Source organism: Typopeltis vanoorti, chromosome 5, assembly GCF_054136105.1.
Source record: "Typopeltis vanoorti isolate ZY-2024b chromosome 5, IOZ_Tvanoo_1.0, whole genome shotgun sequence".
NCBI lineage: Eukaryota > Metazoa > Arthropoda > Arachnida > Uropygi > Thelyphonidae > Typopeltis > Typopeltis vanoorti.
This window is the reverse complement of record NC_143553.1, coordinates 156,865,980-156,884,092: the sequence shown is the minus strand read 5'-3', so window position 1 is coordinate 156,884,092 and position 18,113 is coordinate 156,865,980. Positions and strand designations below refer to the sequence as shown.

The 18,113-nt window shown below is 39.1% G+C and overlaps 1 protein-coding gene across 1 annotated transcript in view; it reads left to right on the top strand.

The window, feature by feature from the left end:
- Window positions 1-17,768, top strand: part of LOC150106984 (alpha-tocopherol transfer protein-like) — a 28,977-nt gene extending 11,209 nt beyond the window's left edge. The window contains exons 4-6 of the mRNA XM_090393529.1: window positions 4,625-4,864; window positions 7,526-7,722; window positions 17,580-17,768. Coding sequence (XP_090249655.1) covers window positions 4,625-4,864; window positions 7,526-7,722; window positions 17,580-17,768 — 626 coding nt within the window. The remainder of the gene's footprint in view (window positions 1-4,624; window positions 4,865-7,525; window positions 7,723-17,579) is intronic.
- The last annotated feature ends 345 nt before the right edge of the window (window positions 17,769-18,113 follow it).

Here is an 18,113-nt window from a genome sequence, read left to right as displayed (position 1 = left end):
CATCACTTATCGGTATAAAAGGAGACACGGAGCTGTGTGTTGTTCAGTGATAAGAGTATCACACAGCTAAGAAGTACGAGCAGAATGGATAGGTCAAGGGAGCTCAGTGACTTCGAATGTGGATTAGTTATTCGTTGCTACATCAGTAAGAAATCTGTCAGAGACAATTCATTCCTTCCCAAGTTATCCAAATCAACAGTTGGTGACGTCATTGTGAAGTGGAAACGTGAAGGCACATCCACAACAAATCCACGGTAGATTAGGTCGCGTTTAATAACAGACGGGGACCGTCGAGCGTTGAAGAAGGTGGTTACCGGAAATCGCCAGACATCGACTGAAACAATCACCCGGGAGTTCAGTAGTGCTACTAACTGTTCAGCCAGCACCATGACTGTGCGTCGAGGGTTAAGACAGTGGTGTTCCATGGTCCAGCAGCTGCCCATAAACGCCACTGGACAGTGGGCCACTGGAAACGTGTTATTTAAAGTGATGAATAACGCTTTTCCATATGGCAGTACGATGGAAAGGTCTGGGTGTGGCGAATGTCCGGAGAACGATTCCTGCAAGAATGTGTAATGACAACAGTGAAATTTGAAGGAGGTGGTGTTAGAACGTGTGGAAGTGTTTTTCATGGAATGGACTTGGTCCTCTCGTAACACTACAAGAAAATCTATATTCGGAAGGGTACAAAGACATTTTGACCCGCTGTGTACTGTCTACAGTAGAAGATCGATTCGGTGATGACTATTGGCTATATCAGCAGGACAATGCTACTTGCCATAAAGCAAGATCTGTGATGGAATGGTTTTAGGACAATAACGTTCCAGAAATGGATTGGCCAGCCCAGAGTCCTTACCTGACTCCCATAGAACACCTTTGGGATGAATTAGAACTCGGACTTCTCTCCGGACCCCAACGACCCACATCACTAACTGCTCTCGCTACAGCTCTTCAGGAAGAGTGGACTGCCATTCCTCCAGAGAGGTTCCGACACCTAAGTCTCTCTGGTAGAGTTAGACTTGTCATAGAAGTAAAGGGTGGACCCATTCCGCATTAATGTCTACTAATGAAAAGTCTGATTACAGTTTGGAGTAGGTGTCCGGATACTTTTGATCAGATAGTGTATTACCTGCATGTCAGTAACGAGTCAGGAGGCTTTATTATCAACTGGTGCGTAATTTCGCTGCCGTATATTCCTCTAGGTCGTGCCTGTAAAGGGAGCCCAATTATTGCTATGCAGAAGTCCAGGACAAGGATTGGCAAAGAGACTGGTCCCTCTTTGCATGGGTGCCGTGTTCATGGATTCACCTCCTCTCACTGAATGTCCCCATTCTTTCCTTTCATCTAACAATAAATCAGAAATGAAACAGACAAAATTTCAAACAGTCTTCAGTCTGTAAGTGAAACAGACAAAATTTCAAACAGTCTTCAGTCTGTAAGTGTTGATGAACATAAATTATGTTCATCAACACTTACAGACATCCAAACAAGATCTCTTAACAGAAATCCACATTTCGGCTACATTACCACAGTTCAACTTCAATCCCCAAATTACACTCTTCATTTCTACAAGGATGGCTCCTGTACGTTTATGCGTTCTGATATTGCCTGCTAGAGAATCAGAAATTTAGAATCCCCTGCTTTTGGTCTCCTCTGGTTTCCTTTTCTCACTTAAGGAAATTAATTTATGGCATTTAATGGTCACCAAACTCTGAAAAGCACTGAGACCCCTTCACTTTCCTGTCCATGAAGTTCGACCATCTTTAATCCAGCTATCTAAACAGCAACCTCATCGTCCCGAGTGATGAGGTTGTTCATAACTCCAACTTGTTCCGCTTATCCAATAATGTTTCTCAAAGCTGGACGTGCTGCGGAAATGTTTGTTATAAGCAAAGACCAAACCAAATCGTACTCCAACCTGCCTACCCGAATTGCCTATATCCTCTATATTTTCCCAGTAACCTTGTTCTTTTTGATTCGTTCTCCCTCATATTGCATAGGTCACCGCTCCTCTCGGCAACTCAGACCACAATCTTGTGCAGTTTTGGAGACTCACAGACCACTCCTCCTCTGACCATAGCCGACGTCGTGTCCTTTGGCACTATAAAGTTACCAAATGGAATGACCTTCGGAACTGTCGCTCTTGCTTTCCATGGCACGACTGTTGCTTCCTCTTCTGACTCCTCCAACAGAAGATGTATAAAAGCGGTTGAAGAAAAAAAAAAAAAAAACGCTACTTACCGCAGGTAGTCTGCATGAAGTGCTAACCTAAAATATTCAGCATATAGCAAAATATGCCATAAATGTTAAACAAATATCTGCAATTCTAAATCCACTTTATAAAGACTACTAGAGGAAAACTGAAGCTATATCTTTTGATCCCTCGTAAAAGCCATCGGAGGTAACTTCTCCTCACTTGTGATACACCCTTCTCCCATTCAGACGGTACCACTGATACAAAACCCAAAGCTAAAGCTGACCTTTTTGCATTGCCCTTTTCCTCTAACTCCTGCATAGATGATGAAGGCAAATCACCTCCTTTCATGCCAGTAACCGAAGAGCTATGCCTCATGTGGGCTTTCAGCAAACAGTCATAAGAAAAATATTAGCCAATCTGGACATTACAAAGTCTTCTAATCCTACTGGTTGTGCTCCAAAGTTAATACCTGTTTTCTATCAGCTCATATATCTTCTATATTCAGATGGAGCCCCCATCATACGAGAGCAAGCATATATTCAACCCATCTCAAAAAGAGGGGCAAAATTCTACCCTCTAACAACCGGTGAATTGCAATCCCCTTAATCTTATCTAAAATAATGGAGAGAGTAATCAACAGTCAGCTTCTTAGCAACCTGAAAGCTCAGTACTTAACCAGCGGGAATCATTACGCATTCCCCCAATCCAGATCCACGGTTGATTTCAGCCTACATCGTCCACCATTGGACACGTGCAATGGAAAGATTCGGAGAAATGCACGCTTAGCATTTCCAGGGATTTCGATCATATTTACTATCGAGGCCTGCGTTGCAAGCTTCCTTCGGTCTACCTGTCTATAAGGCTATAGCCAGCTTTTACTCTGGTCGTTCATTGCGTGGCGTGGTTGACTGCACTTTCTATTCGAGATTTTCCACCAAAGCAGTAGTGCATCAGGGCTGATTCTATCACCTTCCATCTTCCTTTTATACATAAATGATTTATTCTGAATCAACACCAGTAATTCTATCCACAGCATTGCCTACGATAGCACATTCCATTCGTCCTATTCCTTTGACAAACCATTTAGTTCTCAGGCATCACTAACATCAAGATCAGGTGTAACCAGTTTCCAACAGTGAATATCCATACATTCGTTGCGACAAGGGTTACCTAGTCGGTTCAATGCTGCCAAAAAAGCAGCCCTGCCTTTTATCTTGGGGATAGGATCGCACTTCATTTTGTTTCATCCTCAGTAATACCCATATCATCAGTAAGCATCAACTCGCTCTCCTTAGACTAACACAAACACATTACATTAATAGTATACTCGCTTCTAAAAACTAAGCATTCTTTTCCACTCAATATGCTATTTTACACCTACCCAGCTACCTACCTGTATAAATCCTAAATCCGTCTATCCTTAGAATACTGTGCAAACATTTGGGATGGTGTATATGTTGATGCTATCCGGAAAAAAGCAATTCGGCTCATAGATGACCCTTAGCTTACTTTTCAATCTTTTTTACTGTAAATTAAAAAACATATCAAAAGAAATGTTCACATCATCTTATTATGTGAGTTATACCAGCTCTTTAATGACAACCTTACAAATCCCATAAATCGAATGAGACGAAGAAATATTTGCCTCTTTTTAAAACAGTGAATTTAAATATATGGGAAGCTCGCAAGGTTTTATTAAGGCTTTATGTGCAGGTGAACTAATGTCTCATATGAAAATAACAGGACTGTTCCTACCCGAAACGCAGCAAATTTGTTTTGCAAAACAGCTACCCCGTTTATAAAACAAATAGAACTAAAATCGTATAGTATGCATCCAATGCATGGCTTCAGTTCCTGAGGCTGTGATTCCAACTAAACAAAAGCAATAATAGCTGTCTAGGGTGTAAGAAATGCTCAGTTAATCATACAGGGATGATTAAGTATTTCTTCACTAAAACATACAACCTTGCCCGAGAACACACATATTAGTGGAACGTAGAACATCTGCTTGCTTATTATTTAGAAATGAGGTTTATACGATCTCAACTTATTTGTCCTTAAAACACGCTATTAGGAGTATTATCAAAACTAAGATGAATTGGAGGGAACACACACACACACACACACACACACACACACACACACACACACACACACACACACACACACACACACACACACACACACACACACACACACACACACACACACACACACACACACACACACACACACACAAATTATGCATCAGTTGCGAAGCGTTGACTATATGTTCTAAAATTGGAATCAATCATTTCATTGGACTAGCTGCCTGTTATGGCTAAAGGTGCAAATTAGTTGCCACCATTTTCAAAATGGCTTTGCCTACTCCATAATATATATAGTGTAATATAAAATATAAAATGATTTCTTTTATTTTTCTTACAGAGGAGAATGATTTCGTTGCATGCAAAAATCCCAAGTTTCTTTTAAAGTTTCTTCGTGCAAGAAAATTTAATCTGGAACGGGCATTCACCGCCATTAAAAACTTTTATAAATGCACCAAGGAAAATGACAATTACTTCAAGATGGACTTTACAACGATTCCACTGGTTATGTGGCAAAAATATGTAACAGTTCTACCATATCGGCACATTGGTGGGGAATCCATATTCTTATGTCGCTTCGGTAAGTATGCTCCAAATAACCATCACATAATCTAACTAGGTGATCTAATCTAATAAAAAAGCATCACATAATATAATTATGGTATAAAAAGTTATTTTATGAGAAAAAATCTGTGGAAGGTTGTGTAAATAATTTTGAGACTCCTTGAACGGAACTGTTTCGTGTACTTCTTTCATAATTGAAATCATTCACAATTGTAATTTGCCTTTATTTTGATGTGTATGGGTATTGTCTGTGATTGTGTATTGCGAGTGATAAAAAGGAATTAATAATGTCCAGTCTTCTCCTCAACATGTGCCACTCCTCAATTTTCTTTCAGTGGTTTCTGCTTAGAAATATCGCAAAAAAAAAAAATGCAAACATATTTGAATAACTCTGGTAGGTAGACTTATGAGATTTGTTTTGATCTTTCTGTATATTATATTTAATTTTCATATTTAAACAACAAATTCGCAAGATTCTGTTCTAGACTCCGTAAACAGTTTTATGCCTTACACTCATAGGTCGGTAAAAAATTGTGGTTCCATGGATCTGGACTTTTGCAACAAGATGGCCCCAGTGTCTCACAAGGGCTATATTGCACAACCATGGTAGGGGAATTAATATTAATAAAAATGAGTAAATAATTCTTAATAATATTTTATTAATATTAATTTATAGCACGCGGCAACAGTTTTTAATTGGTAATCCGCCGACTGTTATGTACTTTGTAATTCCATTTCTTTGAACTGCTTGTTGTCTACGCTGATGATATACTATTAATTTCAGTACGAAATATTTGTTTCACTAAAGTTAATTACTGTGTAATTAACTTTAATGAAACAACCACAGTAATTACCTTTATTTCATTAAAGTTAATTATTGTGGTTATCGTGTAATGTATTACACGATAACTACAGTAATTAACTTTAGGTTGTTCATCATCATCACCTTAAAACTAATAAATGTTCATTATGATATGCATAATGAACATTTAAGTTCAAAATGTGTACGATGCGTAACAGGTTGGTCGCTTAACAGCTTATAAGAACACATGCACTTTATCACTAATACGTCATCTCTTCTTATGGAGGCACACACAACGTCAGGAACAATCATAATACGATCCACAAACGCACGATAAAGAAATGAGCATGAATTCGAAATTTTTAAATGGGTGTTTTAGTGTACCGATTGCACCGGACAAGTGCCGCAACCATTATATCTCTGGAAGTCAAAGATTGCGTAATTTAAATATATTTTGCTGCAATAAGCTGGTAAAATTCTAGCAAATTGCTCATCTGCCAAAAGAATAAAAGTACGATTCATCTGTCACTGCTCTCAAACAGTACAGTGAGAGTTCTTAAAGCAAATGTTTCGTACAGCTATCCCTTCTTATAATGCTTGTACTCTTATCCTTTCTTATAATGTTGTGTCCTTTGATTTTTGATTGCCATAATCATGGACATGAGGAGCAGAAGACAACGAACTATTTCAAATACTTCCCTCACGTGCTGCGTAAGATCAGCAGTCAAGCACTCAAAATGGACCTAAACGGGCTGCTTATTACAATGTGTATGGCAAAATGGTTGCTGATGGCATAAACAGTCGCATTATTTAAGTTTTGCAACTGAATTTAAAAACATCAAAACTCTAAGGAGAAATGTGAAATGTCTCCGCTTCCTTAAACAACATTCACTTGAAAAATAACGTATATGTCTGTCTCTACATATGCGATAGGCGATTAGGTGCCAGCAGAGACATAAACAGCCAACAAGCAAAACACCTAGTAATGGCTTCCACACAATTACATAAAACAGAAACCTATTCAAGGCATTTAAATAAATTACTGTGCCTCAGTTTTGTGGATTACAAAAATTATATACATATTGAGACCATAAAAGTTTTTTGTTTGTTTGTTTTTAGAAACCAGGGAAATACAACACCATGTTGAAATGTTTGGGTCATCCCTTTTCAAAATGAAGCATACTGGAATATTTCTAGCATCAAGCTTGGCCTATGGCTGAGAAGTAACCATGCGGAGATATTTTTGGCGTAGACTCGGGTTAGACCATATCCTTTCTGTAAGTATTTCCATGAACGTTGCCCAGCTGAAGTAATCTCCGCTGTTTCTCCAATCTCCTTGAATCGTATAATTTGAACGAATATTTAAACATGAACTAGTCAAGTTTATTTTACCGTTCAGCCCGACTCACGGAACCAACTTCTCATCCGCTTTCTTCATACATATAACTGTGTCCTTTGGAACGTTCTTTTCATACCATTTTTCATAATGAACACCCACCTTCCAGAAATAATTAAGATATTCCTTTCTCCTCTTTGCTATCTTACGCATACATGGCAATGTCGTTTATAAGTCTTGAAACCTTTCGTGTATGGTGTAGATATATTTAAACAACGAGTTTAGCATTCACGAGCATCTCATATAGTAAAACTTTGGTCAAATCTCAAGAACAAAATATGTTATTGCAGATATTTTGAAAATATGCCATCTGAAATATTTGAATGACGACTTATATTTAAACAAATTTTGTGATTCAAATAAAGTGATAAAAAATAAATCATGGAATGTATTTAAATGCAATATTTAAAAGTTCTTTGTGCCATCACTAAAAGCTCCGATTGGAAATCAACTCATTATTATTAACAATATCTTTCTAGAATACATGAGTCTAGAAGAATGTACAGCTATCAAATGTATTCAAGTATTTATGTCTCTATTCCAATGGATCAGCGACCATGAACTTACTCAGATACATGGCAGTCTAATCATTGCCGACTGTTATGGAGTAAACTGGAGTATTTTTCACAAGCACATTGAAGTTCAAGCATTCATCAACGTCCTTAGAGTGATGTTGGTAAGTATCAACAATCAACACTAATTTAAAACGAGTTATGGAAAAAGAACTGGATTTAATAGTGGTTGAGCTTAATACAAACGACTGTTATCGCTATAATGAAATGAACGGGCATCTTCTAATGGTGTTAAATGGGGTAAACATTATTAGTCCAATACAAAATTTAAAACTAAAAACTTGTCCAAGAACGAGGTGCTAGTAATGTGTACCACTGCAGTAAGTCTTCCAAGACGGCTGTAGGTGATTGTTGGAAAAACTGAAGTCAGTGATGTTGAGAGATTCGCTCAATGATTTCCAAATCTCACCGAAGTCGCTATGTTTTGTTCAGGGACCCATGTGAGTGAATGACGGTGTAGTTTGATACGGCGAGTAAAAATGCATTCTTCGAAGCAAGGCATCGTGGATTTATAGAATAACAGACATGTCCAAATTTTTCTTCTCTTTTGTGTGCCACTTCGCTGAGATGTTTCTTCTTTCTTATTTAAAAAAACTTTAAGTCTGATGTATGTAAAGAACGTTACACGGACAATTAATTTTGTAAACACTCGGATGTTTATAAAAAGAGTTACTGTCTGTTGTACATCGAAGGAAGTTACGTATATGGCTAGGATGGACTAATAGACAACGCTGGCTGACGATAAAGTGTCGTCATTATTTAAATCCAGTTCTTTACACTATATGTTATATGTATATCGGTCTTTTCTGATTTTCATTGTATTTAAAATGCAGTTTTTTTTTTAATCTAAGTTGTCCAGTATTTTTTATCATTTTTAATACTCATCTAGCTACTAACAGCAGTTGCATTTATTTCAAAATATTTTTCTTATTCCAATAACGAAATAATTTTGTTGTTAACATAAATAATTCAAGCACTGCAGTTGTTGAAATCCACTACCAAAGGATATCTTTCCCTTTCTGTAACAGCAGCTGGCTTAGCTTAGCAGCCGTCGACGAAAGGATGCATTATACGCTGAACTAGGAAAATATTCCAGCCTGATTGAACAAAGCCACGAAGAATGGTCAACAATTCTGCATATTGAAATACATTAGCAAACATTAAATTTCTCCAATTAGGATAGCTATGAGGAATTCGATTTTTAATGTACTTAAAAATCACTTTCCGACGACAGCGGATTATTAGTATTATCATCATCATTATAATTGATACGCAGTCAAAACAAGATATCATATAAACAACAATTTGACAGAACAATTCAGTTTGTACTCAAGAATCTAAGAATAGTCTGTCACGTTGCGTCGTAAAATATGGACTGTTCCAAGTAAAGCTGTTTTTTTTTTTTTTTGCAGATCACTTCGTTGATGTCTAATTGCTGTAAATTGGTAAAATTGCACCAAGTGCACCTATAACTATTGGGATAAATTTGGTGTGTTTAAGTCACAGTTGGCCAACTTCGATTGCCAGATTTCGATATGTAGTCATTTTTCCAATCTAATCTGCATTTGCTGTTATTATTGATGTACAACATTTTTGCTTTGATTGCATTAGTTTGTAATGCCTGTTTTTGAGCTGCTAGAAGAAATTCTTTTGTTTCTTTTTCAATATATGCCTATTGTAGCTATTGCCATGTCTTGTTCACGTCACTTCTTTCCTCAGTGTCTCGAAGAAATTGGCCATGCAAGGGTTTATTTCTCCAGAGCACATTTCGGTTATTTTGTGGTTCCTTTTTGTAATCGGATTTGTTTCCTGTTGCTCGTAGAAGGCCCTCTTGTGTAGTTGCTTGAAAAATTGCTCAGAGCTATTGTCGATGTAACTTTTTAAGTTAATTTATTTCTGTAGACAATATTATTATTATAACTATTATTGCGTGACAGCCTCCGTAGCTCAGTCGATTTCGACAATTTCATTTGACCGGAAACAAGTTGGGTTCAAATGCCGTCTAGGATGCCACGAACCTTCATCCGACTTTTCATCTAAAGGTGAGTTAGCGGGTTTGAAACCTCGGTGGAAGGGTTTCGTCTCCTGAGACCTAGAGTTTTTTTTATCCCACAAACATGCCAGGATAACACATGCAATTTAATGCAAAAATATACCATAAGCATAGGGTTGATCACCTTATCCTGGAATAGGGTGGTAAGTCCTATTCAATGTTAGGAAGGTGAGGAAATCAATAATGCTTGGAAGGTTACGAGCATGTAAGGGCCTACCGAAATCACAGGAACATGCAGAAGATACCATTTCAGAACATTATTTAGAATCAGCAGTGTAAGTTATACAGAAAATATTAATAAATATTCTAGAGCTGATAGCATTCTCGAGATGTTTAACAACTTATTTTGCACCAAGAATAACTGACGAAGGAGGAAGAATTATTTCATGAGAGAGGGGGAGAGAGACAGAGAGTGAGAGAGAGAGAGAGAGAGAGAGAGAGAGAGAGAGAGAGCTGACGAAGGAGGAAGAATTATTTCATGAGAGAGAGGGGGGAGAGAGAGAGAGAGAGAAATGTTTGGTCAATTGATACATTAACAGTTGAAAATCAGACCTCAAATCTGCAAGCAAATGCTCCAGGCTGTGATGCCAAATAATTAGAGGTCGTTCCATACTAACGCCTTTATTAAGAATTGAACGATCCATAGCAAAATAATAAATTTCTAAAAGTACGGAGCCTGCATTTTGTATGGTGGGGGGGGGGGGGGGTGGGGGGGGGGGGGGGTGGGGGGGGGGGGGGGTGGGGGGGGGGGGGGGTGGGGGGGGGGGGGGGTGGGGGGGGGGGGGGGTGGGGGGGGGGGGGGGTGGGGGGGGGGGGGGGTGGGGGGGGGGGGGGGTGGGGGGGGGGGGGGGTGGGGGGGGGGGGGGGTGGGGGGGGGGGGGGGTGGGGGGGGGGGGGGGTGGGGGGGGGGGGGGGTGGGGGGGGGGGGGGGTGGGGGGGGGGGGGGGTGGGGGGGGGGGGGGGTGGGGGGGGGGGGGGGTGGGGGGGGGGGGGGGTGGGGGGGGGGGGGGGTGGGGGGGGGGGGGGGTGGGGGGGGGGGGGGGTGGGGGGGGGGGGGGGTGGGGGGGGGGGGGGGTGGGGGGGGGGGGGGGTGGGGGGGGGGGGGGGTGGGGGGGGGGGGGGGTGGGGGGGGGGGGGGGTGGGGGGGGGGGGGGGTGGGGGGGGGGGGGGGTGGGGGGGGGGGGGGGTAGAATAAAATCCTTTACGCAGATGTACAGTCACCAGAAAAATCAACAGAGGAACATTAGAATCCGACAGCTTGAAGAACAGCTCAAGTATCTTCTCCCAGAAGAAAGCCCTGAACATCATTCTGCCTTCCAAGCCATACAAAGACAGGCAGAATTATTGGCAAAAGGTGCCCTACGTAGATCGCGGCATACACAAATAAATCTTTCAGACGCCCCCACAAAATATTTTTTCTCTTTGGAAAAAAAAGGCCAGGCAGCAAATTTCATCTCTGCTATCAGACTTCAAGATGACAGCATCACTGAAACTGAAACAAAAACTGAAAAGCAATATCAACAGCTGCAAGCCTCCATTATAAAAGCCTATCCAGATATCGCTACACCTCAGGAAATCCGTATTCTTTCTAGAAACTGCTCGGGGACGATATTTCATCTTGTACAATCTCAAGCCTCACTCCCAATCTTCCCTCCAACTACAAGAAAATATACCATTTCCTCATGTCAGTGTCTCCATCCTCGCCCTTCTTATATATTGATCCTTAACACTCTCATCTACAAGGCTGCACATGCTACTCAGTTTTCAGTGGAATCTTCCATATAAATCAAAGTGTGCCAAACCAGATTCCGACAGACAGTGGAGACTATGGCATAACATCTTGTCAACTCCTTCTAAGCTATACAAATTTCAGCTAAGAGAAACGGATCTGTGTCTATTCTGTGACGTTTCAGGTACCTTGGAACACTCATAATCTAACCTTTCCCGCAAACAAAGTGATAATCACCTATGCCCTGAATACTGCTTCTAACACTTGTAACTACGCACACAGCCAAGAAGACTAGTGGAATTTAGTCCACACAGAAGAAAACAGACACAGAACATGCAATTTCCTCTTCATCTGCCCTAAGGCCGTCATCTACAGCTTATACCTAAAACAGACAAGAAATAACCAGCACCCATCCATCACTGAAACTGCACAAACCCTCATGTATATTCTCCGTCGGAAACTACAAAGCATGCTTTCACTGGAACTTAATTATAACAAAGAAACAAGAACTGTCGCGAAATTCATGGAGGAGTGGAATCCAACTGGTATCCTCTTCTGGATTGACGACAACAATGTGCTTCATCTGAAAGATAACTCAGACTGAAAAACTGTAAATTTTGAATGCGTTTATTGCATTCTCTCTTGTATACCCGAAAGGAAAATGTTTTCTTTCTCTGTAATATATATACTTATATACTTATAATATGTAAATAGTCCTTGTTACATATCGTCTAATGTATATTTTAAAATGTTAAATAAATAAAATAAATAAATAAATTTTTTTGGGGGGTGACATTCTTTCTCCAAGCCTCACTTGGCGCTTTCCAAAATCGCTCGAAAACCTGGAATATGAGAATCAGTCTGAGCAGATACATAGTGTAAAGGCCGCTTTTCAAGCCGCTGTGCCTAATAGCATAACAGAAGTGGGGCTTTGTCCTCCCAACTCAGAAGATCCGGCGCCTATCTTTCTGATAAAAACCAATAACTCATGGGAGAAGAAACTTACACCCAGCAACACCAACAAAATCTACAGCACTCTAACACAACAGTCGAACGAAAGCACTTTATTGGAAAATCCTGCATCATCTGATCAAACACTATTTCAATGGGACCTACCATATCGCGCAAGAGCCATCAAACCTGACGCAGATATTCAGTGGAGAATGTGGCACAACGTAATACCTACTCCAACTATATTACGAAAATTTACTCAAAGTCTCAGATAACTGCCTGTTCTGCTACCAATTAGGAACAGTCCGGCATATCTACATGGAATGCCCAGTCAACACTAAATTAATCCGTTTGTCTCGGAAAACGGTAGCTCTCACCTGTGGTAGTCTTCATACAGAAGGGGAGTATTTCAATCTCGTCTATGCGGAGTCAAATAACCATTCATTCTGCAATTACCTCGTCATCACCGCGAAAGCGGTAATATACAACTTCTACCTCAGACATACAAGATCAGACAGCACAGCAACTTCACAGAGAGAGAGAACTGACCAACTCATTGCAACCTTCCAATAAAAGGTGAGAAGTCGGATCCTACACGAGCATCACCACCACCATAGGCAAAACAACACCTTAGATCTTTTCCACCAAGACTGGAATCCACAGAATCAACTCCTGGCTGAGCAGGGCGACTGCATCCACTTTCCAGCATAGAAGTGACATCATCCCCCCCCCCCCCAAAAAAAAAGAAAGGGGAAAGAAAGATTGTTGTGCTTAACAGTGCGAAAATTAATCAACTGGCACTCTCATGCAAATAGATAATATTGTGCTACAGTAACTTTTATGTTCTTCTACAGTATCATGTTAAAATAACTCTTAATGGCTTTAATCTAAAAAAAATGTAATTCGCCTTATAAGTGACTTCGATGTAACATACCTCAACAAGAGTATGAGCACGTAACCTCTCTACTTGACTGCAGAGAACCAAAAACCGGTTAATCCTGTATATAAGATTGTTATGTTCACAATAATATATATATATATATATATATATATATAGCAGTAAAGTTCTTTTCAAATGCAGCCACGCATCCAAATCAACTGATCAAACAAGCTTCAGCCTAAAATGAATATGAACCCTACAAGAATAAATGATCCAAAGTCATTCTAGCTATCCAATGAATACGTTTAAATCCCTCAGCCCCCACAGGGCGAGCCTGATGCTTCCAAATTACTCTTAACAACTCATCTTCCTAATCAGACAACGGGGAACACAAAAAGCTTCACACTGGAACGTTCGAACTGAAAGATCACTTCTGGGCCTGGCTCTCACTTTTGAGACTTCAATAAAGGGCGAAACCGGTCTGGGTATGACCTTTCCCATAACACTATGCATTATGAGAAATGTCACTGTGAATGAACACTATGAATCTAGAGATGAGTAAGAGAACATAGTCGAGATTTCATCAACTCCCTACCTGAGCAGGGGATACTGCAGAATGACACTCTTCTAAAAATGTGAGTGATAAAGAAATAGTAAAATCAAGCATTAAGTTGGGGCGATTTATTTTAAGAAAATTCTATTTGTCGCAGAGATAAAAAGAGTGCTTTTTAGTAGCGTATTATGGTATTGATTGCAAGCTTTTAGAAATCTATTTAGAATCACGAAATCTGTCAATATTTTAAAATAATTTACGTTAACATTTTGGTAAAAATATATAATAATACTATGTCCACCAGCTGATATTTCCAACTATAACTATTAAATAAAACATGCTTTAACTTATCAACCGAAGTCATATGTTAAATTACCACTTATATACCGGAATTGTCTTTCTGTGTGCTATCATAACATTGAGTATGCTTTTAATGGCATACTCAATGCGATTTCCTTTCCACATTGACATGTGCAAGTGGAAAGGAAATCGAACTTGTGGAAGAATGGAAAAGGGCCACGTGTACATAACTGGCATTAATGAGCCAATGCAGACAAAAACTACATGACTGTAAGAATCTGTCTCCATTCAAGAAAAATGGTTCAGTAAATTAGTGATTCAAGTCCAGCATTTTCTACAAAAACAGACGTCGAGAAGCAATTCTGCTCATCTCACACTCATCAGAAATCTATCCAGCCCCAAAGAGCGAGCGTGAATGTTCACTAAAGCTTCATCTGGCATAGGGGTGTTCTCTGTTCAGCTAACGAAGAATAAAAGGCCATAATGCATGAACACATCTTGCCATGCTGTTATCCATAATGGTTTGGGAAATACGGCAAGAGTGGGATCGATCTTTCTCGCTTACCTTTGAATGGATAATCTTCCTAAAATTCTGATTCTTCTTTAAGTGAGAATTCATTCAAATTAGGAAGACTATACATTCAGAAATAAATTCGATAGATTAAGACCAGTCTAGTTTTCATCCCCTTCCATCTGAGACTCACTGAAGCATCTTCTGGATGTCTTTTATTCATCGCCTGCAGGTTCTCTGAAATGTTGTGGGACTGCGTTTTAAGTTCACATAAAAATCTGAATTTTCTCTGGTGAATTCAATTCCCGATAATTTCGCCAAGTAAAGGAAAGAATTCATGCAGTTAGTGGATATTGAACTGAATAATACCACGAAGATCATAATGGAAACCTAAGACGAGCACTCATCCGATGTCTCTGAAATATCTTTCCACTTAATGTGTCGATTTATTTTTACGTTTGCTTGAATAAAAACAGTTAGCGTGTTTCTGTCCGTTTTCCGGATAGATATGATATGATCCTTCTTACTGGAAGTATTTAAATAAAGTGACGGTCCATAATCATATTTGTCGAATGAAATCAATGCTGAAATCATAAATGAAATTATGAAAACGCGGGAAGCACACTTTTGTATGATTATCAGAAATTTCTTCTTGATTTCTTTATTGTGATGATTTTAGCATTTTCTAGGATAAGAAACAAATGAAGATATCAAACTGAACAGCGTTATTGAACAAATCCGTCTTGTCATATTTTTGTATTCAATATTGAAATACCAATAAGTTTTATTCGGTGTCTCATATCATGCTATTTATTACGTTTAAGGAACTTGACCTCTCTTCTCTCCATAAAATCAACAGTTGGAAAGATAGGATTGATCCCATCTCTGGAGAGCAATGTTCCAATTATATAGAGAGAGAGATAGAGAGAGAGAGAGAGAGAGAGAGAGGGGGGGGGTAAATAAGAATTCGAACCCAGGACTGTCCAACAGAAAAGCAGCATCGATACCACCTGAGCTATGGAATCGTTTAGAAATGCGTCAGTTTCCGGGTTGGAAGGAAAGGCGGGGGGGGGGGAGGGAAGAACTTGCTCTTCTGCGAAAACCAATTGCCTTCGACTTTATAATGTCTTTGTTTACAAGTCTTTATAATGGTACCTCTTCTTCTAACGAGATGTCAAATTCAGCTATTTGTAATAAAATGTGTTGACGGTTAACAGTCCATCAAGGACTGGACAAAAACGCGGGAATGATGTTAAGAAATGGTCGACTACAATATTTGTCATAGAATTATATCAACAGTTCAACGGCTTATTAACGGGGAAAGACCCAGGTTCGAATCCGATCTACGACGCAAGGAACATTTATCCATGTTCCATATATATGTAATTTTTTAAATTTCTACACATCCCTGCAATGTGTAGAAATATAAAAATCCTCATTGAATATGCCGTTGCTGATAGCGATATCATCACGCTCTGGTTCAGGACACAAGACGATGAAGAGTACACGTCTTACAGAAAGATATTCAGATTTTTGGAAGGTGCAAAAATGGAGAGAATAATATCAAAGAGTTCACGTGAGGTTTTCTTTACAGGGATCGGAATAGGTTAATTTGGTGGGGGAGAGAGGTGAATACGATTTCACATTAATGGTTGTCTCTGTAAAGTTTGCACCCATGGTTAGAGAAAGTGGAATGCAATTGGCTACAAAGAACAATCTTTTCCAGGAGGTTTCCTACAAAACTTTCTGGAAAAGATTTTCTACCTTTATTGAGGTCTCGTCAGTGGGAGCCAGACTCAGAGATGCCAAGGTTGGAGTAATGCACAGCTTATATTGAGGTCTCGTCCCACCTCAATCAAGGTCGAAACCGGTCTGGGTAGTGGCCCTTAATGCATAGCATCATACATCTCGGCAAGGGGATGTGCTTTGCATTAGGGGAAATACCAAGGGAAAGTGATCAGAACTTACTCCACCTTTACCACGAGTTGCCTCACACCTGAACATAGTTCAGACGCAAACTTGACTTACTTGTCTGTTTGCTTACCTGGGAAAAAGGATTAAAACCAAGTTTATAAAATTGCTTGATATCTTTAATGTATAGTATAACCGAGGTAAAACACTTTCTATAACATTTATAATGTTGGTAGTGTTATAGGGTGATTTATGGAGTTCGTACGTTCCAATGTCCTTGAACATCTCATTAATAACTTTTTTCTATAATTTTGAAGAAACCAACTTGGATTTATGAAATTCCTAAATGTAATATTAAAATTTCCCATCTGCTGTATATATCGGTGACTGGAAGGTATATGGAAAGTCGAAACAGCAAATAGACTCTTTAGTGAACGGAGTTCGTATTTTCAGTCACGACATCAACATGGCATTTGGTTTAAAATGCGCAATTTTATATATTAAGCGAGGAAAAATTAATAACACTAGTAATTTTAATTTTGTTCAAGAGAAATATATAAAAGAAATTTCAGCTAACGAGAACTGTAAATACCTAAGAATACTTGAAGTCAGTGATATTCTCTACTCGAAAGTAAAATTATGAACGTCAAAAATAACAGAAAATGCAGATTATGAGATCAGAAAGATGACACGATAGAAGAACTAATCAGTGCCTGCAGCAAGATAACTCAAACTGATCGTAAACACTGCCATGATCAAGTCATCAAAATTATTCGTTGGCACGAATGCAAAAAAGTCGGTTTTCCTATTTCTGATAATCGGTGGATTGCAGCATAAAATAGAGACAGAATAGGAAAACGAAACAGCAAAAATTCTCTGGTACTTTAGAATACAAACTGACCGACCGGCATAGGAAACAAAATAGTTCCTTCATCACAATTATTCAACATCGACAAATTTGGATTATTGACATCCAATACCCACCATTAACAATATTTATTGTACATGTTTTTAAGTTCTCAAAATATATTTTATATGGAATATAATATTATTTTATATGAACTTTACGGTAGTTCTTTCTGTTCTTTCTCGTTTGCATCCTCACTTCAGAACTGAAAATGATAATCACAGATCTTAATATTGTTGAAACTATTCCACATCCAATATTTCTTTGTATCACGTGGCAGAGCAACGTACACAGGAAAACCAATTCAGACAAAATGACTAGAGTTGGGAAAATACTGAAAATAGGATTCATTTGAAGATAATTAGCTTCCATCTTGGTGTTACCAATGGCGATTAATGATTAGAGATACGATCCCATTCTCTATTAAAGATGAAGTAAGATCATGTGTATTAGAGCATCTCCTAACGCCATTGAAAGATGGAAATAAGACGATACAAACACAGAAAGTGCAGAAAGAATTTTAATTTTGAAAAAAATTAAAATTCCAGCGGAAAATTTCATATAACTCTCTAAAGGTTTCGGACAGTGGAGTCTAAAGATATCCTGAAGAAATATCGACAGACAACTTACCTCTCATATACGATGTGGCTTCGTCCACATTCTGTTTTCTTCTTTTTTTCTGTAGTAGAAAGGCAAATGG